This window comes from Fukomys damarensis, unplaced genomic scaffold (assembly GCF_012274545.1).
Source record: "Fukomys damarensis isolate Sample0158 unplaced genomic scaffold, DMR_v1.0_HiC HiC_scaffold_3, whole genome shotgun sequence".
Taxonomy (NCBI): domain Eukaryota; kingdom Metazoa; phylum Chordata; class Mammalia; order Rodentia; family Bathyergidae; genus Fukomys; species Fukomys damarensis.
The window spans coordinates 14,480,805-14,506,217 of NW_022900915.1; the positions used below are offsets into that span (position 1 = coordinate 14,480,805).

At 40.8% G+C, this 25,413-nt stretch overlaps 1 protein-coding gene across 1 annotated transcript in view; it reads right to left on the reverse strand.

Annotated features, from left to right (window-relative positions):
• Arhgap26 (Rho GTPase activating protein 26) overlaps positions 1–25,413 on the reverse strand; it is a 445,337-nt gene that overhangs the window by 108,214 nt on the left and 311,710 nt on the right. The window contains exon 16 of the mRNA XM_033765564.1: positions 13,679–13,865. Within this exon, the coding sequence (XP_033621455.1) occupies positions 13,679–13,865 (187 nt within the window). The remainder of the gene's footprint in view (positions 1–13,678; positions 13,866–25,413) is intronic.

A 25,413-nucleotide genomic window follows, 5' to 3' on the forward strand; every position in this document is an offset into this window, starting at 1 on the left:
GAAGGGAGGGCAGGGACAAGGGGAAAAAAATGAGAATCAAGACCTATTATGTAAAGGTACAGAATCCCAATGATGAATGTAACTGTATTGTATACCTAGATTGTACCAATAAACTCAATTAAAAAAAAAAAAAGGTGAAACTCAAAAGAAGCACACATTTCCTCAACTCATCCCTAAGCCTTTCTCTGCTGCCTCACAGCTCTGGATCCCTGGGGGAAGTAACTCATTACGCTAAACCCCTAAGCTGGGTCCCTCCTCTTTATGTAAGGGAAGGCTGGGTGAGTGATACACCGATTTCATGATGACTATGTACAGAGTCGATGTAACAGTGCACAGGAAATGCAGCGATGAGTAATTCACTCTCCATCCTATTTCTGCTTTTATACTTCTCTGTCTTCATTCACGTTATTTCCTCTCTAGCATATTCTAATTCTTCTTTGCTTGGCAAATTGTTAACCTCCCCGGCTCAGCGCAAAGGGACCCCCTTTCCTTGTGCCTTCCCCCCATGTTTCTCTGCAGCCCTCTGCCCCTGATGCAGGCGGACATGCTGGCCCGCTTCTGCACTTTTCCCACTGTGTGGATGTCTCTGCCATAGCCCAAGGACAGGGACTACGGTATTTTATTTAGCTGAATCAATGCGGAGCATAGTACTTGGCACAGGCAACTTTCAGTGAGGCATTAACGGATGAGTGGAGCTTCTTAGTAGACACTGAACTATTATCCTCAGCCCAACTACCTAATCATAAACCTCAAATTATTACTGATGATTTTGGGAGAATGCATTTGAACCATCCCAAATTCTCTTTTCAAAGTCTCAAGCTGTGTTCCACTTAAGATTTAATTAATGAGTAATAATTACTCTGATTTGCAGGGCCCAATGCCCAAAGGCATTTGGAAAAATGGTACAGTAATTCTGGATCAGCAACTCTGAATATAAATAGGCTAGAGGCTATTCAACAGAATTCATTTCCCTACTAACGATCCACTTTATTTTGGAACTTAAAAACACATTGATCTAAGTCTTAGGAAAAACCTTTAGAGAAAAAACTTTCACTTTTTCATCACTAACTATCATTATCATTTGGCACAGCAAAGTAATCAATTGATGTATCACGTATTACATCTCACAACTTGGTACAGCGAAATTCATTATTCTAGAATGAATTGTTAATGACTTGTCTCCATGTTTCCCGGAGAGAAAGGCCTAGACTGCAGGCTCTGTTGGCATCAGCCATGCATTACAGCTCGATGGACTGACAGATGTGTGGGAAGCGGGCTGGCAGGGCACTGGGAAGCTGATCCAGCAGAGGCTATGGGACTCATCCATTAGCCAGGTTCAGAAGCACCAAGCGCCTGCTTTCTGTTCTGGTAAGTGAACTGCCTGAGCTCTTCTTCACATAGCTCAGAATGTCATGTCGAGTCTTGATTTAAAATCCACACCCAGACATTCTTGTGCACTGCACACTGCACTGAGAGGGCCTTCAACACCTGCCTGCTAAATCTCTGTGTCCACATGGACCCTTCTGCTGTGGTCCAAGTACTGCCAATCTGAAAGCTTCCCTCACAGACTGCAGGCAAACAGGCCCATACAGGATTTTTTTTCTTGGGGGAGGTATGGATCCTGCCATGACTGTTAGAGTTTTCAGCGGAGAAGCCATGTATCTCCTGAGATGCATCTCCGGGGATGATATTGGGGGACTTGCACCCCATGTTCTGTGCAATGTCCTCATGAACTGCAGTTGAGGAGGAAAGAGTGTGTTCCAAAGAAAATGGTCTTGGAGAGCTACTTCTTGCCACTTCTGTTTCAAAGGAAAATGCATGGACATTCTAGATTGGTCTGACGCCCATAATGATAGTTAACTGTTATGTCCACTTGAGTAAGAAATGCCCAGTTGATTGGCTGCTCAGCATAGTCCTGAATGTGTGACTGAATGGTGGATTTACTGAACAAGGAAGACCCACTCTGGGTGGCACCATCCAATAGGCTGGGAGCTTGAAAGGAATACAAAGGCGAAGAAGAAGGGAGTCTCACTTCTTACTCTTTGGAGGAGCCTCAGTCTGCACCATCATGTTGGACATTTCTCTGCTGGCTTCCGTCAGACTCTAACATTGGTGCACAGGCTCTTCAGCCTCCCAGGGAAGATGCTTCGGCCTCCAGGTAGATTCACATGCAATTCTACAGTGAGTTCGGGCCTTTGACTTCTGAGCGCATCCTTCGCGTCTACAGCTATCAGTCCTTTTGTACTCTTTCACACCTGACTGTGCAAGTGGCCACTGTAAGCCTACCCCACACTGTAAATCCATATATATCTCCGTCGAGACAGAGATAGAGATGTTTCTCTAGTAACCACTGGCTGATGTACCCTTTGAAAGGCAAAAGGTTAATTACTTCCAGATGAAGATGGTGAAGGTGATGGGGGAATATTATGAGGGAAGCAGACAACAGCCAACACTTTCAGAGCCTGTAAAGAAAATCCATGCTGTCATAGGGATCTCACCTATTTTCCTCATTTATATGAAAGCCAGAGCTCTATAAATGCTAAACAACAATTTATAACCACAGACTGATCCTGCATATGAATGTTAAGCACTATTTTATAACCACAGACTACTCCAATAATACAAAGCTTTTGCAGGGTTTGCAAAATGACTTTTCACCTTGAGGCCTAGGGTGCTGTAATGAGGAATGTCAATGCTGAGTCCCAATTCGACTGGGCACGATGAGGCGACAATGGATCAGATGGGTGGAGGAACAGCATGTTACAACTTCTCTGCCATTCCTTTTTTGGTTTGTATCAGCTTCCACTGTTAAGTAATAATAACTTAGACTTGCAGTGTGTTTTAGACTTAAATAATTCTGCAATACCTTATGTTTAACTGACCTTCATCATAACTCTAGAACAGTAACTCTCACGCTTTCTGACAATGATCCAAAATAGGAAATATATTTCCCCATGGAATATTTCACTAGGATGTAGACACATAAACAGAGAAACATGTCAGCAACAAATTTCAGAAACAGTTAAGGATAATGAATTCTACTACGTTCTATTTTATTGTTTTTTGTTCTCTAAATTGGTTTACAACCTACTTGTGTGACATGAACAACAATTTAAAAAGCACTGTCGTGTGGATCTAGCACATAAATGTTACCCCATTTATAAATATGGAAAATAAAGCTAAAAGAGACAGAAGCACAGTGGTTGGAGTCAGGTGGAAGAGAACCAGCTAGATGTCAAGGAAAGTCACATGGCCTCTCCAAACCTGTTTCCTCAGATGTGAATAATAATACCCACCTCATAAAACTGGACGGCAGATAAAGCATGATTATGTAAGTAAACCTCCTGGCATGCAATGATGGCTGAATACATGACAGCTGCTGTTGTCATGGAGGTGGTTAAGGGAGCAGTGACGGTGACAGCACGTTCCAATTCAAAGTCGCACTTCTGCTTTAGTGGTTTCACTGGGTATCTGTCTAGGAACCTCAAGCAGCTGATCCTGCCTGAGGCAAGAAGTCCTACCTCCTCCACCTCTGTTTGAAGGACTTCTGTTACACTACCTATGTTGCATTTCTCTTGTTTTTATTCTTTGTATCTTAATCATGAAATGCTTTGAATTTGTTCAATAGCGCAAAGCACAGTGTACTCATTTTCTGTCTCCCTATGAGCATGGATGGCACCACAGGCTGAGAGTCTCCTGAGAAGCCAAAGCAAAGTCACCAAACTCACACTACCTCAATACAAACACCTGCATGCCCTTGCCTCCCTACCAGATTCCCAAAACAGCCAAAGCCCAGCACCCTGAAAAGGCCAGCCCTGGCATGACCTGGACCACTGGCACCACACCAAGCTTTCTCTTCTAAACAATATGTCCCAGTCACCCCATGAAGTATTTCCACAATGGCTGCTCCCCTTTTCAGAAATGCCTCAGGACTACGGGTTGTATCGTTACCTTGGAACACACTGCAATACACAAGCAGGTCCCAAGCAGGCCTCAGGTTAACAATTCTGATGCTGGGTGAGCACTCAAACAACAATGAATACCACTTTTCTCTCTGCTACCTTCTCAGAGAAGCTCAAAGCTCTGGAGCATCTTCATCTTCATCAATGGAGATGAAGCTGCCAGAACCATACTTTTTTTGTGCTTAGCTAGGATAAGTTTCCTGGGTTGTTAATCTGTCTTCTTTCACTGAATACAAATCCATCCTTAGCGCATTATGGGGAAGGATGTGGGGAGTCCCCACCCCCACTGCCATGTGTTTCCTCCTTGGTCAGATTATGTGTGTGCTACCTGGATATTATCCAGAGCGGGAGAGGTGCGACCAGTCCGCATGATGCCAAGGGGGACACTGTCAAGAAAGTCCTCGAGCCATAAATACAGCTTTGTGAGCAATGTCAATGCCTGACACCAGAATGAGTGTAAAATAAACTGCTTGGTACTGACTGGGCCCACACTATCAACTATATTGTATTCTCTTCCTGAGGATGGTTATCTAATGAGCGGCCAGACTCCAACCTTTGAGTGATCTGAGGGCTTAGGATGGGTACTGTTATGTAATGTTTCTTAACCTTCACGAGAACCCTCTCAGGCAGGAACTGTCACATGACCATTTTACAGGAAATGGAAGCACTGAAAAGTTAAATAATCTGCCTGAGGAAACATGTCTCAAGAAAGGCAAAACCAAGAGGGAAACTTAAGTCAGCAGAGCCCACCCGCTCCTCTGCTCCTTATACGACGATGGGTAAGTTCAAATTTGGCTAAGAGACGTTACTGCCTCAGAAAACTATCAAAAATGAACATCGAGAACTAACATAACGAACACGTACTTGAGACTGCGACAGAAAAGCAGTGGTTCTTATAGGAGGGAAAAGGCTGCTCACCACTACCAGATTACTCAGCTGGAAGAAGGAAGACGGAGAGACAGAGGAACCCTGTACTGGATGAATATTGTTTCTTCTCCTTTCCTATGAGAAATATGGCTTCACGCTTGACAAAATTATGAAAATGATGACGCTACCCCTTACATGATGGCGTCTCATTTATAGTTGTCAGGCACAGCCAGAGAGCTATTTCCTAATAATGAAAAACTGTTGGATTGAGAAAGAAGATAGATTTAAAATAAAGCAGGAGGCAGAACTGTCAGCATAGTTTCTCTAACTCAGAAAAAAATACGGCCATACATAGATTCATCCAGGCCACACTACCATCCACGGATATCAAAGCTCTGTGAATAACTCGCAATGTGTTCTCCACTTCTGGAGAGATGAATGCACTATATCCCAAATGGGTAAAAATGACTTCCAAGACATCGAACACGGCTCAGAATGACTTAAACCAACTTTACCCCACTTACCGAGGACTACTTAGCTTTGAAAGCTCTTTGGAGAAAAGGAAGGGGGACATGGGAATGTGGAGAGGACAAGGCGCCTTGGCGCACGCAGCTTGCAGTATAAGGCACAGCTATTCCAAAGTCAGTATGTGTAGGCAGCTCCATTTCTACACTGCCCTCCACAAATCCAACTCTACTCTCTGCCTTAACATCTACCAAAGGCTTCTGGCTATTTTAAATTTCCAGGTGAAAATCGTTGGCCTGGAGTACAATTAGTCTTTAAAAGATGACACAGGGAATTTTCACATGATCTGATAATTCTGCTTCTGGATATATATGAAAGAACTGAAAGTCGGGTCTCAGGCGAGAATCAGTACACTCACTCATGGCAAAAATGTTCGCAGGAGCTAAAATGTAGACACAACCCACATCTCCACTGATGGATGGATGGACAGACGGACGGACGGATGGATGGATGGATGGACAGATGGGTGGATGGATGGGTGGGTGAGTGGTTGGATGAATAAGCAAACTGTCTGCACATGCAAGGAATTATTATTTAGTCTTAAAAAGCAAAGAAATTTTGACATATGCCACAACAAGGCTGAATTAAGGGCATTATCCCAAGTGAAATAAACCAGTCACAAAAAGGCAAATACTGTCTAATTCCATTTATATGGGGTAGTCAAAATCATAAAGACAGAAAGTAGAATGGTGGCTGCCAGGGGGTGGGAGAAGAAGGCGATGGGTTTTGTTGAGTTTCAGCCTTGCAAGATAAAAAGTCTTAGATATGGATGGTTGTATAATCCACGTTTATTAATATCATTGAACTGTACATGTGAAAATAGATGATAAATTTTGTGACTGGTATCTTATAATAATAAAAAATGATAAAAGAAGAGAAAACTCTTGGCATGTTCTAAAAGGTCCCGCATTATCCAGCAGATATCTTAAGACCCTTCTCCACCATACTCCCATGCTCTTTGACCTCTGGACTAAAAATTCCTTTAGGCCTTATTGTGCTCCTTCCTAATGCTGATCCTCCCAAAAGCCCCTCTTTATCCAGCTCTGTCCTACTCATCACATTCATTTCCTCCTAGGGGATTTTCTAGACACATGCTCTAAGTCAGTGGTGGCGAAGGTACGGCCCGTGTGCTGCAGCAGGCTGTCTGTGCTATTGAGGGCTCTGAAAGGTTCACCAGACAACGTCCTGGGTCATTTCCCTCACTAAAATTCTAATTCCTCGATTTTATTTTCTAGTACTTACTGAATTACAAATATACCATAAGTCATGAAACTGTCCTTGTCTGTCTCCCCACTAGAGAGAAACTCCAAGAGGGCAGGGATGGCATAAACCTGTCACATCCCCAATAACTAGCAGAGTGTCTGCCATGTCAAGTTTTGAGGGGGGAGGGCACCTTTTTCTAAGTGAAACAAAGCTCAGCTGTACCAAATGCCTACATTTTCATGTACCCAATTGGTGTCACAGGGCCTTTGCCAAGCCAGGAAACAATGTGGGGAGGGGTGGGTGCAGCCAGAGCAGCTCCTCTTGACAATAATGGCACCTAGCAAACCAGGCATCTCCCTCTGCCACCGTGATCTGGAAAGTGTGAAGGCCATAAAATATTTGTAGGGTATAATAATCATTATTTTTACATATTACATAATATACAATACATAATATTGCATAATGTTCACATTATAATGCTACTCTCCTTCCAATATACTCATTAAACCTTTCTAAGATAGATTCTGTGTCTTTTTTTCCTTATACTTTTCTGAAATCCATTTATTTCCTGCCTGTCTTTGATTATTACTAAGACTGTTATCAAAATAATAGCAACTAAAATTGACTCAGTATTTTCTGTGAAGCTGGCATAAAAACTCCAACAATGATCTCATTTGATCCTTAAAATAATCCTATGAATTAAGTTTCATTATTCTCCCATATCAAAAAGGTGAGGTTCTAACAAATTTAGAAAACTGCCAAGGGTCATACTTCTAATAAGAAGTGGAGCTAGAATTTGATAATCAAAGACTAGGCAATCCCCTGTTACATCTGCAGTCCACAATCTGATTTCAGAGCTACTGCTCTTAAATGTTCTCCTACAATGCAGTGTGTGTGTGTGTGTGTGTGTGTGTGTGAGAGAGAGAGAGAGAGAGAGAGAGAGAGAGATAACTTTATCTCATTTGTTTTTTTTCTACATGATCTAACTTTAAATAGATTATGGGTAAAGGAGAAACTGATCATTTTTAAAAGAACAGACCTTGAAAATAAACAAGATCAATCTTGGTCAATCAACAGTATAAACTCCCTAAATCATTCTAGCAGCACTATAATAATCAGGGTCATGGGATTTACTGAAATCCCTCTGGGAGAGGCCAGGTTTCATTAACAATACGGATTATACTTGCGTGGTAAGTTGCTTAGTAAATCAGTCAGTCTTTTAGAGACCAAAAATAGGCCAATTTGAATTTTATTTGCCTTCCACTATCTTGGCGACCTGATATTTGAATAACCTTATTCACAAGGAAGGTATTAGATTTAGGGACTAATTGATTAGTTTTCATCTTTTTCTAGGCCGGGACAGTCTAGATTCAGTTAGCAGCTATGTCGCACGTGAAGACCAACATATACACAGAAAAAAGCCTATAGAGAAACTGATTCAGGAAGCCCTTCTTCCTACAAAATTACTTAACTATTTCAAATCATGTAACAATCACTCCTAAAGTCATTGTAATTAACATTTGCCAAGCATTTTATAGTCTATAAAATGTTTTCACATTCCTTATCATGGATTTCTTGGTCAGTTTTCAAATGCAGAGAGAGGGGAAGGGGAGGCCAGAAGGCAAATAGAAGAGGAACAGAAATTGTATATGTTCATGCCGAACTGATGTCATTAAGTGCAACAAACGCATCGGTCCTAAAACGTGACACTTTCTTCAATGACGCAGATTACCTAACACAAAGGCAGGCCACGGATGCACTGCTTTAGAACTTTCTACCCAAGGAGGAAAGTGTGAGTTAACCTAGCACAGAGGTCATTAGGACATCACCTATTCTTCAATTATCAAATACTTCTGAGTACTCATTACTTGCTTGAGATTGCTTAAGTGCCAAGTACATAGCGGTAAATAGGAGACCCTCCACCTAATACCTTGCCTTACAGCATATTTTATACTTTTTGAGGTGGGACAGATAATAAGTAAATAAAATATATGATGTTATGGTGAAACAGCAAGCAGGAGAAAGAGTCAGGGAGTACTGAGGAAACGCTTGCACCTTTAAACATGTGACCAGAGCAGAGAAGTCTCCCTGAAAGGAGGCATGTATGACAACCTGAAGGAGGTAAAGCAGCCAGCCACAGAGACATGTGGAAAGAAGTGACAGACAGAGGAAATAGCAAGTACAAAAGCCTCAAGGAAAGTGTGGGGCACGTTGGCAACATCACATGAAAGCTGGCAACACCAAATGAAAGTTCCAGTGTACCTGGAACAAAGTGAGCAAGAGGGAAAGTACCAGGAGAAACCAGAGAGGTGACAGACTGGGGGCAGCAAATCCTGGAGGGCTTTACAGGCCACTGTGAGAACTCTGTTCTTCACTCAGTGAAATGAAAAGCAATTAGAAAACTCCTATCTGGAGAGTAACATAATATTAGTGATCCCTCTCTGTGGGCTCAGAAAGGCCTGAAATAATAAGACTTAATGCTCAGATTCTTATGTTTCAAAGAAAGGGAGAAAACTTCACAAGCTACCATTAAACCCAATGAGAGAATTCAAGACATGTACGAACCAGAATACAGCACTGATCATATTATATTTGAGTAAACAAATGGGAGGCACTGTGCTTCTGTGCCTATGTCTGTGTAGGTCTTAGGGTTGTTCCCATTTCCCCCTCAGTTGCTGTATCTACTGCAAGGCTGCAGAATGAACAAATGCTTGGCCAAACCTGTATGGAAGCCTAGAGTAAGTGACAGCTTCCAAGTGCTAGTTACCTGCCACTCAGCTAATAGTCACCTGTCAACAGCAGCAGTATTAATCATTTCAATGAAACATTTACAGAGGCTATTGAACTTAACCGCTGGAACAATCTTCAAGTGGTTAAAAGAAATAGCAGTCTTTTAAATCCAAATCCATATTATGAGTCCCATTTTACAGATAAAGGAATAGGAACAAAGGGAGTTAAAGGTTAAGGGATTAGCCAGGGCATCTGGTTTAGCTCCAGCAAGAATCGTGGGTCCAAGACAAGCATTTGCATCTTCTTGATTCCCATGAAATGCAACCTCATTTCTGCTTTATGGAAATGACCATAATCCTTTTTCGAGGAAGGATCAAGATCCTAAATCTACAAATGGGGTTATGGGAAATGTTAGAGAATGTTACTGACAGATTGACAGTGAGAAAGAAAAAATACAGTCACCCAGGAACCCACCCTGAGTAATCTAGCTCCTTTCATGGAGATCTTTCAAATGAGGGAAGTAATCCATCTGACTGGCATATTTTTGAAAAGCAGTGTGCTTTCACCCCAAAAAGGAAACAGAAAGAAAATTACATTCCTTGCCATGAGTATGCAACAGACTGAGAGGCTGACAAAGAAAGAGATGGCTTTATTTCAACACCCAATCTACCAAAAGGACCAAAACTTACTATCCTACATGTCCTATCAGAATACTTTTAAATTACACCTGGATATCTAATTAATAGGAAAAACAGGTATTCGTGTATGTGAAAAAAATTACGGTTCTTCATGTACAAAAGCTGAAACTCCATGGAAACATGCTTCATTTCAATAAGGAAAGATTAAAAAACATCCCAGATCTCTAATATCCATGAAGACTTAACTTGAATAACACATCAACATTCTGTATGTGGATATGTCTGATGCTAATGAACAGAATTCACTGAAAAAGACAACACAATCTTCACAGTCCATAAAAGTTTTTAAAAAGGTCTGAGTGGATTATACAAACCTTCACACATCCCCCTACTGCTAAAGCTCTGGGCTGACAACTGCTAGTTCCTTCCTGCACTCAATTGTTGGCTCCTAAAATTTCAACTTAAGCTCAAGTCTAACAGAAACAACAACTCCTCTTATTTATTTGTACATACAAGATCACTGTGTTTTTATATAGCTATGCATGTTAGAATAAAAGTGAACACACAAATCCTCCTGTTCTATTTACAGTCTTAATCACAAAAATAGAAGCATCAGGGAACAAGGCCAATAGAGTTCTTACTTCAACACATGCAAAGGAAAAATTGATTTACCTTCGTCACAGGCAGCACAAAACTAGAAACTTAAGGCATTCTGCTACCTTGAAAGTAAATTTCAAAATATAGTGTCAACAAATGAAAACTAGAGACTGAAAGTGAGAAAAACCAATGTATCACTAGGCAGAGAACAGTGAAAGTGTCTGGTTATAGAGAGACCTAATAATTCAAAGACTGAAGCTGAGATCTGGATCCGTGGTCTACCCAACATCCAGCCTCTCAGCAAGTGCTATTCTCAAAGCCTAAATCAAACATTGTTTTCAAAGGGGAAGTCAAAGTGTTTAGTAACAAAGTCCTAAAACACTTTCAACTGTGCAAGCATCACAGCCTGATACCTTGGCTATTGTCATCTTGCTTTGCTGGGCTCAAAAAGCACAGTTGTAAAGAAGGCCAGCCTGATGGCAGTGGAGAGGAGGAAGAGAAATATAATGCAGGTAAAAGTAACAATTTAAGGAGATGATCATGCAAATTCCCAATAGAAAAACCATCAGTAACTAGCTTTAGCAATCTGGGTTGGAGAAACACTCAGAGATGAAACAAACATCAGGTCTTCAAGCAAACTCAGCTCCTCACCACGGCCAACATGAGGTGACTCCACCTGCCATCCCAAGCTCATGTCATGCCATTCTTCCCTTACTGCCCTGGCCTCTATCTACCAATTATGTCCACTCCCAATACTGAGAGAGCATCTAAGAGATACTATTTATTCACGCTTCTTGGAATTGGGACGCAGCAGGAAACCAGAATGGTAAGACTGGCACTTTCATTCCAACTGGGAAGACAGATAATACACAAATCAGTAAGAACATCAGATTGTGAAAGAGGCACCAAGAAATAAAACAGGAATATGTGACCGAAAACTGGTGAGGAAAGAAAATAGGTAAGTTAGGAGGCCTACCCAGGTAGGTGAGTGACCTGGGCTTGTGTACCTAAGGGTGAATGTAGAAGTCCACAGACTACTAATCACAACCGCAATAAGAAGTTGTATCATCAACCACAAACATCAGTGATGCCTGCCTGAAACCTCTTCAAAATGAACCTCAACAAATTATGTTCCAGAAGCGTTTACTTCCTTTTCCAAAAGAATTCTGCAGTTTGTATCAACAGCTGCTGAGTACAATTGGAAGCCTTGTCACCCCTGTGGCTTCCCACACAATGATGAGAACACCCTGTGGCTTCTGGCTACTGCCTCTGCCCATCTTTGTGGTCTCGAATCATTTAGGAAGCAGCTCCTCCTGAAAACACACCCCTGATGGATCTCACTGCTCAGTCTTGCACACAGAGAGCACCTTTCAGACATTTCCATAGAGGGAGGCAACCAAATCAGCGTCCTATTAATGTTAACAGCATTTGGTTGAGCTATGTAAAAACTAATCATTACACAAGAGCAGGGGAAACAACAAAAGAAAAATATACATCTTTAAAAAGATCTCTTAGGTTTGGAAAACTTTAGGGCAGGGAAAAAAAACAAGACTTAGGAAATCCTGCTGCTCATGAGAGGTCAAGACTCAAAGATACCAAACTGAAATCCCCTATTAGCAGATATTCAGGCTGTACCCAAGATTTTATTATTTCCACCAAAATTGCAGTGTACTTCTATGCATATAAATACTTGTGCATATCTCTCTGGAAAATAAATTCACAGAAATGAAATTACTGGGTGAGAGGTTATAAATATTATTAATACAAAGTACCAAACAGTCACCCAGAAAATCAGTACTAATTTATATTCTCACCTAGAATTTTTAATGTGTTTGTTTCTCTGCATCTTTTATTTTTCTTGCACCAAAACAAGGCAAAATTATTTTCAAAGGTTTTATGAAGCACACACAACATTGTGCCTATTTGATTTTCAGTTGCATTTATCTTGTTAGCAATGACTTTGAATTTTCTCCAAAAAAAAAAAATATATATATATATACATATATATATATAGATATTGATATTGATATTGTTTGTTGGTACCAGGGATCCAACTTGGGTCCTAGCACTTGTGAGGCAGGCAGCAGAACCACTGAGCTAAATCCCTGGCCCTTCCAAATAGATACTGATCCAATGACTTTTTAAGGGTCCAGAAACAACAATTAATCTCTTTACAAAAACAGCTAAAGTAACAAGTAAATAATATAACGTACCAGGCAAGGATGTACCTCATTTCTATATTTTCAAAATCAGAGCTCTCCAACTACTAAAGTATTTCTGTAACTATAATCCACATATATTTCATACATTTAATAAAGAAGAAAAAAACTACTGAGATGTCGGTATGAGACCTCTCTCTATGACGCTGGGCAAAGGTGAAGTTCTCTGCCTCAAAACTACATCAGGATCTATTTAGACACCGATCAAGGGGGCCAAAAGAAATGTACAGCATCTCTCCATGCACCGGTTTGTGAGCGCCCGGACAATAAGGACCATGTCCACCCTGCCCATCGAGCTGCGTCCACACAGACAGAACCGGGGCTGGAGAAGCATTTGCTAGGTGCATTTCCAGGCCGACAGCCAAGGGACTTAAGGGCCATGAGCGTGAGTGCTTCAGCTCAGTGATTTACTGTATCCCACCATGCTGTGGGGAGCACCGTTCACGGGAGGCCCTACTGAAAAGCTTGTAACTGCCACAGAGAACACAAGAGGGTCTTTACATCTCCTCCTTGGTCTGTTTCCCAGAGACACAGGATGCTAAGGATAAGGGGAGGAAAGGAGGTGAAGAGAGTCCTGGAAACTACGAAGTGCTATACAAAGCTGGACAATGAGGAGCAGTTTAAACGGAAGCCTTGAAGAGGCGGGATGGGTGACCAGAGGATGGGAGACTGCGGCAAGGCAGCGAGAGTCTCCGTCTCCCTGGAGCCAGGACGGGCAACACAACAGACACAGGAATTTAATCTGGGGCCTGGAAACTGTGCAGCCAGCCTGGGTCCGGCAGAAACCTGTTCTCGGGGAAAAGTCAGGGAGAACAATCATGTTATGCATGTGTGGGGGCCAACACTGGGGTCTTCGGTGAAGGGAAACCCCTGAAAGGGGCTGAGGATGGCAGATGTGCCAAGGCAGATTAGCTCCCAAAAGGGCAGATGAGCTTACCAGGAGGAAGCCCCAATCCCGAGAGGCAGAAAGTGGAGGGAGAAGCGGGACTGGTGTCTTACACAAAGGCCGGAACAGAGCGGCCTCAGTAGACAGGTTCTCCAGTAGCACAGGAGGGCCCACTGTGCCCTTCCCTGTGATGCTGGCCACCTTGTAGCTCTGTCACTCAGAAACAAGGCCACCAGGCCTACCATCCATATATGTCATCCAGCCCCAACAGGGAGATGTCAGTGATCACTATGAGAAAGTGTGCTGAGGGCACTGCGGCTCTTCGTTATTGTTCCACACTTGCCACACTCCGGTAAGACCAGCACTACCACAGCGCCCTGGGAAACTAGAACCCGTTGCCATGGCAGCCGCTTTTCCTCCTCTTAGGAAGGGCACACTCCAAACCATTACGAAAATAAAAGGCTTTTATGTTGAGTGACCAACTCCCCCACCAGTGTCTTTCACTGCCTTCGCCAGTAAATTCTGGGTAGAATATGCAGCAGAAACTGAAACGTGGGCATTTCTTTTAAGCAATTACAAAAAAATTAATAATTTAGTTTGCAGACAGAGAGGGGTAGAAAACAACTGTTCACAGTAGCAGTGTGTGTGTTTAGGTCAGGAAAAAAAATTTTTAAAGGAACCAAAAGCCATTGTCTGAGGAACATTCAGATCTGAGAAACATCAAAGTACTGTGTAGTCAGCTGCTGAGAAGAGAAGGAAAAGTCAGGAATGATGACAACTGATCAGGAAGAGTCCCTCAGAGGGGCCAGGAAACCAACCCACTCTTGCTAATGGGAATCAAAAAAGGGGCTTCTTTGAAGGCCCAGAAAAGATACATTTAGGGACCCCTTCCCTGAGAGAATCGGAAGGGTAGTGTATTAAATCACAAGTCTAAGACAACTATTGGTACATACTTAGTAGCACACATGAACATGAAGCAAAAATAATGGGAAAGAAATGAAAAATGATACAGTGAGACAGAGCATTTTTCTGTATCGTCCTTATCTCAAAAAATTCACAGTCTTCCTGCCAGTGCTCATTCTCAATTCCCTCGTCTCTCTGTTCTGAGAATGCATGAGTGAGGTATCCGGGCAAATGGTTGAGTCCCAGGGATGTTTCCAAAGGGAGGGTGGCTTCAGATCTCTGTTTAAGTCCAGAAAATGGAGACACATGTATCCATTCACACAGTGGAAGGAGAAGCAAAAGAATGGCTCAGGGAAATCAAGACTGTGCCAAAGTTGTAGACATTTCATTTCCTGCCCACAAAGCCAGCAGAATCCGTAAGGGGACTGCCAAAGGGAACTATTCTGGTACTGTGACCCACACCTAAAACTAGAAAAAAGAAGCCTCACTCCTGAAACTCAGGCCACTGAGGTGATTAAGTCTAAAGGTAGAGGTGAAAATAAGTGCAGAAAATGATGTCCAGCTGTAATGCCACACCTGACAGACATCAGTCTCACACTGATTTACAGCTGAGGTGACACAGAAGAAAGTCTAGTGTGACCAGGAATTGTGGGGGTGAGGACAAGGCTAGTGACAGGAAGTTCACTCACTACCTTCCCGCACTTTGTGGGCCCAGGATGTTTGGCTATTAAAAGTTGTTTATTATGGACTTTCCCATGGTGTATGAGAAAGGTTCTGTATGATATATATTTGGGTTGACTGATCTTCACTTCTCTTTTTGGAAGGGGCTGTAGCTACCGCATCCTTCTCCATTTTAGAATATTCTCGGCCATTATTCTTCAAATATTACTGCTATCATTTGAATATAATCTGTGCCCGCAAGGGTCCATCATGGTCCTCAGGATAGGGTTATTGTAAAGTGCTGCTGAATCTTTAAGAGGTGGGTCTAGTGGGAGGTCCAAAGTTCACTGGGGATGTGCTCTCAAAAGGGACTATGGAGACTGCGATGTCTCTCTCTCCCTTTCTGTTTGCGATGTGATGGCTTACACCTATAAACACTCCTGCCATGATGTGCCACCCCATTACCAGGGCTCGAGCCAACGGGGCTGTCTGATCTTGCACCATGAACCTCCAAAACTGTCAACTAAATAAGTTTTCTATTCTTTATAAGTAGCCTATATCTGGTATTTTATTATAGCGTGTGTTACAGTTTACACTGACAAGGCTCTCTCAAAGCCTCACGTTCTGAGGTGAGGTATTCTAGAAAAAGGTGGGTCACTGGGGGTGTGACCTGGGAATGTGTATTCTTTTCCCTGGCTCCTCCTTTCTCTCTCTCTCTCTTTCTCTCTGCCTCCCTTCTTTTCTCCCTCCCTTCGTTACATTTTGAATTGTTTTAAACATAATTATTTTATGGTCTGTATGGGATTTTTAATTATTGTTTGATTATCTGAAGTTTCTGGGTCTTGACATTCCTGCATATTATTTTCACAGACTGTAGCTGATGGTGGCCTATTTCTTTGTATGTTCAAAAGGCTGCATTTATCTGCAGGGGACTTTAGTTATGAAATTCCAAGTTCTCATAAACTGAATGCATATTCTTCAGCTAGTCTTTGAAGGGTACTGCTGAATGATACTACTTGTAGAATAAACCTGAATGTCATCATCAATTTCCTGGCGGGTCTCGGGCTGAGGTAGAATTTCCTACCGTAGCCCTGTGCTGAAAAGTTGCGTTTTAACTTAGCACCTCTTTTCAATGATGGCAGCGTCAGTCAAAGGTACCTGACTGCTTCCAGCTTCAAGCTGTCCCTGGGTTTCATCCCCATTCCTACACGGTTTGAGAGCCTGTGTTAACCAATGCTGGCAATTTTAGGTTTCTCTACCCTTGCTCCCAGTCTGCCCAGGGCAACTACACTGTCACTCAGGTCCTTATTTTCTAAGGATATGCTTTTCTCAGGCCATGTAAGTTTTGCTTGACTTATACTATTTATTACTGATAAGGACGCAGACTCCATAAGGATAGATTTCAACTTATATTAAAATTGCTAAGTTTGTAAATCATTTTTGTCTGGTAGAGATGCAAAGAATTTTTGTTGAACAGGAAAAAAATAATATCAATAGTTAAGGTTTTATTGCCCTGTATAACAGCACCCCAGTTTTGAATCTAACTTAGAAATCTTATTTCAGTATTTTTCCTTTCATTGACTATATATAAACTAGTTTCTGCTATCCTCTTTTGAGCCAGCTTTATATTTCTACTGGAAGCCTCATATATCTTTAAGATTTTCTATTAATTTGTTTATTTTTTATTCATCAAGTTTATTGGTACATTTTAGATATTCATTATGATCACAATCATAATGGGAATTCTTGCCTGTACATACTTATCTTGGTTCTTGTTTTTTCCCCTTTCCCCCCACCTTCATCCCTCCCTAAAAATCTGTTTCCATTTTTTACTTTTCTTATATTTTTTTCTTTCCCTTCTTTCTTTTACCCTAAACCCCGACTTCCCTCTTGCACCTTTTCTTCCTATTTCACATTATTTTTTATACATTTTGGTCCTCATTTACACTTTCAGTTTCTCTCACCAGAGAAACAATTAGGCATTTACAATGTGTGTCCTACTTATTTCACTTAAAGAATATGGTCTCAATGTGCATCCACTTAGCTATAAATCTCTAATTTCTCGTTCTTTATGGCTTAGTACTCCGTGTGCACACATGCATGTGCACATGTGTGTGTGTGTGTGTGTGTGTATCTCCCACATCTTTATCCAGCCACCAGTTGATGGGCATTCGGTCTCCCAGATTTAGCTATTACAAACTGTGCCACTATAAACACGGATATATTGTTGTGATATGATGCTTTTAATTCTTTGGGGAAGATACCCAGTAGGGAAACAGCTGAGTCAAATGGGACTTCTAATCCCAGCTCTTTGAGGTATCTCCATACTGATTTCCACAGTGGTTGCACCACTCTACACTCTCACCAGCACTGGAGAAGGGTTCCTTTCTCTCCACAGCCCCGCCAGCATTTGTTATTGGTTGATTTCTGGGTAGCAGCCATTCTTTCTGAAGTGAGGTGGAATCTCGGTTGTTTTCATTTGCATCTCTGGAATGAACAGTGATGTTGAACATTGTTTCAAGTGTTCATTTGCCGTTTTTACTTTTTCATCTGAAATATATCTGTTCATTTCAGATGTCCATTTTTGGATTGGTTCTTTAAATTTGGGGGAGCCTGATTTCTTTTTTAAGTTCTCTATATATTCTAGATAGTAGACCTTTGTCTGCGGAGCAGCTAGTAAATTTTTTTCCCAGACTGTGAGTTGTCTCTTCACCCTGTTGGTGGTTTCTCTTCCTGTGCAGAAGCTTTTTAATTTGAGATCCCAGTTGTTGATTCTTTGTGCTAGTTTGTGCGCAACAGAGGTTTTGTTCATAAAGTTTCTTCCTATATCAGTGTCTTCAAGAGGTCTACCTAGCCTGTCTTCTAGAAGGTTTAGTGTTTGTTTTACTATTTAGATCTTTGATCCATTTCAATTTTAGTTTAGTACATGGTGAGAGATATAGGTCTAGTTTTTTGTTTGTTTGTTTTTGTTTTTGTTTTGATAGCGGGGATTGAACTTGGGTTCTTGTGATTACAAGTCAGGTGGCAGAACCACTGAGCTAAATCCCTAGCCCATACAGGTCTAGTTTTAATCTTGGCAAACTGAAACCCAGTTTTTCCAGCACCATTTATTAAAGGGGGAAGCCTCATACATCTTTAACATGTGCTCATTCTACATTTTTTACAAAGAGATTTTAGAAATGTTTTAAAAGTTATATTTTAACATTAACCCTATTTATTTTGTGTTTATCAAATTTAAGGCAATGTATTAACTTCCTTCTATATGATTCAAATGCAATCCTCTGCTCTTTTCAGATTTAATAGGCTGTCATGTCTTCCCACTGGTGCTAAAACTATAAGAGATTGCTCTCTCCCTTCTCTAGATAAAATGATACACCAGCAATGTAGATTAAAATTACAATAAGCTTTTGAGAGCAGACAATTTACAGTCAACAGAACCTCCTGTTGAGTATTCTTGCTAACTGGTTTTAATTAAATTTGAACTAATCAAGAACAAAATAATTGCAAAAGATAACAAAATTTAATTTAAAAATTGAAAAATCATATTTTGATAGTTAAAATGACAGGCTTCAGAAATTGTATATTTAGAAGAAATTGACTTTAAAAAAATCACAACAGTCTATCCAGTACATAGACCAAGGAAGAATATATGTTCTAATGCTAAATTATGTCCTATGGTAAAATAGAACAAGAAGAATTTAAGGGGAACCTAAAAATGAGAATTCTAAGCTTTCAACTCCATACACATACTTTACTTGGTTAGACAGGTTCTTAAATGGGGGGTTGGGAATGACAGAGAGAGAGAGACAGAGGGAGGGAGGGAGAAGGAAGGAAGGAAGGAAGGAGGGAAAGAAAGACAAGAGTGGCTATTTTAAGAAAGGAGCTAAATATGGAACTCTAAGAAGTTAGGACTCTGAATTTGAACTACAGTATTTTCAAAAGTCAGAATTCTACAAAAATCAATATTTTAAAAATCTCTTCGTTTTTGTGTTTGTAGAAAATACATCCCACTAAATGTCATCAAACCAATTATGTTGAAGACATTCTAATCAAAAATGCTACATGTAAGCAGGTGACAAATGGGCAATTTTCAGGTTAGCTTTGCTTTAACAGAATTTGCCAAATTCTCAAGAATATACGTGACTATTTCTGTTGAATCAGGTAAGTTTGCTCTAATAAAACCATAGTACAATATCTTCTAATTCATACCTTGCAGTCAGGTGTATTCCTCTTAAGATATGGATGAAATGAGCACATTACTTGTGACTCTTTACTGAAGTAAGACAGTAGTTCTCAAAGTGTTGGTCTGTGGACTCCTGTGAAGGTACCAAGCCCCTTTCAAGGGCTTCCAAGAGATGCAAAGCAATGGTCATTAAACTGCTGATACCTTAATGTGAATCTAGGCAGTGTCATTAAGTGGCACCAACAGCCACTGTATTTTTCTCTACCACACATTTACTGGGTTAAAAAAAAAAAAGAGCCTAATTTTCCTTAAATTTTTCCTTGATAAACTAATAAAACTATTAATTTTATTAAATCTTGACTTCATCATGCTACATGGAATGATACACAATTTACAGCTTACCATCTAATTCTCCATCTAATATCTTAGGGCCATGGTGACCGTGGGAAACCTCAGGAAGTTCAATATGGATAAAGGGAACTACTTATGGATTGGATGAGGAAGAAGCTAGGATTTATCCAGTTATCCTCTATGAAGTCAGATCTATGAAAGAGATTTACAAATACAGTATGCAAAATGATGGTATTTAATGAATTAATAAACAAACATTTTATCAGTGTAAATTTCTACTATAGTGGATATTGATATTATAATGTACATAAACAAAGGCTGTTAAAGGCCTTGATAATTTTATCAGTTGGAAGAGGCACTGAGGCCAAAAAGTTGTAAGAACTCTGAGCTGCGCACGGTACCTTGGACAGGGTTCTCCTTTGGGACTGATGAAAATGTCTTAGAATTAGAGGTGAAAGCTGTGCTTTTTTTTAACAATGCCAATGTAGTCAACGTCACAGCACTATATACTTTAAAATGCTTAATTTATTTTATATAGATTTTACCTAAATAATAAAGAGTATTTTAAAAAAACAATACCTTGGAACCCACTAGTCAAGAGTATAGCTGATCGGACACAATCCCATTTGTAGGATGAAGACCAAGAGACATGAACTATCCAGCATGAGATTTTCTCCAGTCCACGATTAGACTAGGTTCTACTTCATGTAAAATTTGAATATTCAGGAGGCCTTTTCCTTGAAAATAATGAACACCATGACCAAATTTCTATAATTTGGCCCAAACTCCTGAGTTTTATAGTCTCTAAGGCATCTCAGACCATTATAGCCCATGCAAATCATCTACTTACCTGTCCATTCTAAAATGTATGCATTGAAACCCTACCCGCCACACTGCGGCAAGTCCTGGGAACGAAAGACAAGGACGAATCACAGGTGATCCTGCTGTAAGTACTGCTGGCTCTTACAACTTAGTGGAAAAGATAAGTATAAATCAGAAAATGACACAAAGGATACAAATAAAGGAAAAATACATGGTTGTAAAGAATGTTCTAGGAAAGAAAGGTACCGTATTCAGTGTCAGGGGCACAGAAATAGGGGACTCGGACTTAACTGAGAACAAGAGAAAGATTCTTTAAGGACTGGTAGTATCAGCTTTACTAAAAAGCTTGTGGGGGGGGGAATAAGCCAGATCTCAGGGCTCTTCCAGACCTATTGAAGAATCCACATTTTAACAAGCTTCCTGTGTGATCTGTGTTGAGAAGCACTCACTGTTCTAAAGAGCCATAGGGGTTAATTAAGTGGAAGAGGAACCTTTTGGCCCAGATAAGAGACAAAGGCCTTGCAGGCAGACAGAGGTGGGCATGTCTGAGGAATTGAGGGAGGCAACTGCGGCTGGAACAGAGAGAGTATATAGAGCACACTGCCAGTTAGGGTTTGGCACGTACTAAATTTGGTCCTAAGTAACCAGAAGGGTTAGGAGAGACTCCAGTCCCCTGAACTCTACCAGGCAGGCCTTCCTGGCACTAACTGATTTCAAAACAAACACAACAGTCAGACATTCATCCTTTTATAGTTGCTGAAGGGCAGATTCTTTTAATTCCAACCAAAGAACCAACATCTTATAGCACAAGTGGCAATAGCTCTGGCTCCTCGCAATGTGAAATAACAAGGCAGGCTTGCAACATCTTAATTTGAATGTAAGAAATCATACTAATGCCATGATGCCTCAGAAGGCCCTGCCAGGGAGGTCAAAACACTAATGTGGTAGTGACTGCATATACCTGGATACTGCACATATATTAAAACACTGTGTATTTGAGGCCACTGATAAAAAAAAAAAAAAGCAAAACATCGGTCACAATAATGAATGTAACTGTATTGCTTGCTTTAAATGTACCAATAAACTTAATGGGGAAAAAAAACATGGGTCACAATGCCAGTGACCCTGGTGACCACTTTAATTTGTGCTTGGAAGACTTGTGGGAAAATGACTCAGAAAGCTTGTAAAACTCAGCAGATTGCACTGAGGCAGCTGCATTGAATAGACAATATCAAAAAAAAAAAAAAAAAAAAAACTACTTGGGAGGGAGAGACAGGATGTGAGATCCACAAATCCCATATGGCTCCAGGCATTCCTGGATGCCTAAGCATGGGGAGAAGCCAGCAGTGCCCAGCAGTGCCCCCCACGTGGCCTAGAATGAGTTCAGTGGCAAGAAGAACCCTGCCCCCCAGGGCGAGGGACAAATCACAACCTGGTCTTAAACTGGACAAGAAAATGTATATGTGAAGCATCCAGTAGCAGCCAAAAGTACTAGGAAGGGTAGAAAATATCTTCATTAATATAAGAAATATTGGCTAAATCTCTAATATACCTCATGGCAGTAAGTGTTTCACTCTCAAGATGAGTATGGCCAATGTGAGGAGAGCTCAGAGTTATGATTTGATTTTTGAGGTAGTTTCTTGCTTTTTTATCACTTCAGGGACCTAAGTGTGCTGGCTGAAATGTCTTATATGACACATTAAAAATAAAGATGAAGATCCAAGCTTACTTCTCCCATAGCCACAATTCTAGATGGAAGAACAACAATGAGTTTGTATCATTTTAGTAATGCTAGAGGAGACTGGTAAATAGTTTTCTAAAAGTTCTCTAAATGGCTACATTCAGCTTTACCATTCTTTTTCCAGATACTCTAGAAAGAAGACACAATCAGCTTCTTGGTCTTACAAGTTGTAGACTGTATTAGCAGCAACGTACGGAATCCCAAATGGCCAGTGGTGACAATCTAGAGCTAGGATGACAACAAGAGTTTTGTCTTACTTCTTTTCAAAAATCACTGATGAGGGCTGGGGATTTAGCTCAGTGGTTCTGCCATCTGCCTTGCAAACGCAAGTACCTGAGTTTGATCCCCAGTACCAAAAAAAAAAAAAAAAAAAAAATCACTGATGAACAATCTATTAGCTTTAGGAGATGTTCACTTCCTCACAGAACAGGGAAAAATGCAGACAAAATTATTCAAAGTTTGAAAGATAACATTAAACAAAAGTAGTAACCATCTATTTCATTAAGGAGGCCTGTGATTCATTCCATGACCCACAAGCTACTTCAGGGCTGAGAATCCTCAGCTAAGTTTTGGCAATGGCTCAGATCCAGCCAAAGGGGATAGCTGAACAAACGAGTTCAGCTTTGGAGCACTGTACATTTGCTGCCACCAAATCTAGGATCTGTCTTTCAGTGTTGTCTGACTGGTTATAAAACTGAGACAGATTACACTTAAAAATTATTCATTATATGCAGTTATATTATTGCCTCTGCTTATTTCTCCCAAATTAATCTTCACCTTGGCCTCTCTTTCACTGCGTTTCAAACACGGCTCACCTTCACACGTGCCATTATCTAGAAACCTTTATTTCCCTTGCTCCCCTCTTTACTCAACCAATGCCTCAGATTGTCTCCCTTGCCCTCAAATTAGAAACCCGGTGCTCTGCCACCACGGTAATTACATGTATCTCTGTGACTACACGGTGTTTCTCCCCCACCGTAGGATGTCCTGTGAAGCACCAAGAGTCGGTTAGGCCAAGGGATGTGGGATAAATGATATGCTTGATACTGGCCCTGGCATCAAGAAAGTTGTCCTATGACAGAGAAGAAGGAAAACAAGCAAATCAAGTATTTCAGAGGCTGTGGCCATAGTATGCCCCGATGTACGAGTTGGGAAACAGCAAATTCTACCCAGGCAGACTGCAGAGCTGGTGGAGAAATTTGGGTAAGCCAAGGTAGTGAGGAGGAGCACTGAAAGCAGCCGGTTATTCCCAGAGTAGCAGGTTTTGTAGATGGAGTGGAAAAAGGCAAGGCTGAGAGGAAGCAGCAACCAAAAGACAGTATGCCCCTCTGTGTCACCCTGGAGAGGACAGATTTCAGCTTTCGGGCAAAGAAAACGGTAGGTCTGCCTTTTGGTTTAAACATACACCCCTACAAAGCTGTGAAAACTCAGCCCATAAACCTTCCTGTGCTCTCTTGCCAAATTTTCCATAAATACTCCATGCATTCTGTTCTGTTCAGGGGAACAAAAAAGAAGTGAGCAGCTTTTCCATGCATTCCAAATGTATTTCTGTGAGCCATCACAAATCAATCAGTGCAGGTTGAGAATCCAGAGCTCACGGCGGGGCACAGACAGCCAAATCTGTCTTGTTCCCTCTCTTTTTTTTTTTTTCTTTTTCTATTTTAATGGCATTTGATAAAATACTTATTTTTTAATTTTTAAAAGTGGGATTAAGTTTTAATGATAGGGAATATTGTGACCATGGTGATGATCCTAAATTTCCCTGAAAATTAATGTATTCCCCACAGCAGGTTATTAACAGCAGAGGTTTTTTCAGGCCATTGAATTCCCACTCAATTATGGTTTGGCTATACTTTGAATGCCAGGCTGAGTGTCAGTGAGATGGACAGCTGGATACTGTCTAGTTTCAATGAAGCAGAGACAGAAAGAGCTAAAGGGCCTCATCCCCTTATCTTGCAGAACATTATTTGCTGTAAAAATCATACCTTAATTTTATCATATATATGACTTAAAACTGATCCTCTGCATCTGAAGTATCTTAAGGCCTTATCAGAGAGGTAAGTCTCAAGATATGAGAAGAATAAAAGGTATACTGGATTAGAGTGAAGAAAATAATATAACAGGGGATTCTTCTCAACTCAAAGATATTTCCTATGCTCCTACAATGTGACCAAAATAGCTACTGAGGTTATGCAGACAAATAAGACTTGATTTCCTACCTCTAAAGGGACTTTAGAGTGGAGAGAAGGGAAGAGAGGGAGGAAAAAATAAATTCGAGTAACTGATCATTGGACCAGTTACTGGGGTGTACACTTAGGGCTGAAATGAGGCCAGAATTTGAGAACTATCCCTAAATAGTAAACCAGCTTCTTTAGGAAGGTGGCTATAGGCCATGACTTAGATCAAGAATAATGTAAACTAGTTCACATCTAGGAAGCAGCCTCTGAGGGGAAAGAGAAAAAGAAAGAAAGACAAAAAAAAAATCTAGCTTTGGCTTCTCAAAGGACCCCTTACCTAGCAGAAGCACTCTGTTGAGATTCTTAGGACCAGCATCTTATTGGTGTGGTCAGTAAAGTATGTAATCAGCAGAGATGACCTTCTGTTTTAAGGGACAGGATAAAATATTTCACTATCAATACCCAAATAAGAAGGGCATAGCAACATTTTCCTTATTTTTATATTCAAAAATTTTAAATGTTTAGTTAAAAAAGTCATTTTAACAGCCATTATAGGAAAAACATCACTTAGGTTTTTGTGATTTGAAAAGGAATATTTTTGTTTTATTAAATTTAAAGGGAAATGGAATGCTTTAGAAGGTGAGGTTCACTTGAAGTCAGTTTTCCACCAGCTCTCATCATTTTGGTTTTAGATCTGTAATTATGTTGACGTGTGACTCGCATATAGTGAGAAAACAATAGGTTCAAGACTCAGCTAAGAACATGCATACAGGAACCACGGGTGTACCCCAGTAGCACAACGCATGCTCAGCACACACAAGGCTGGAGTTTGATCCCCAGCACCCCTCCCCAAAGACACGAGATTGAATTCTGACTTTGAGATTTGAAAGCAGTGTGACTTTGGCCAAGTTATACAATGTTGTGAATCTGTGATTAACAATCGCAGTAT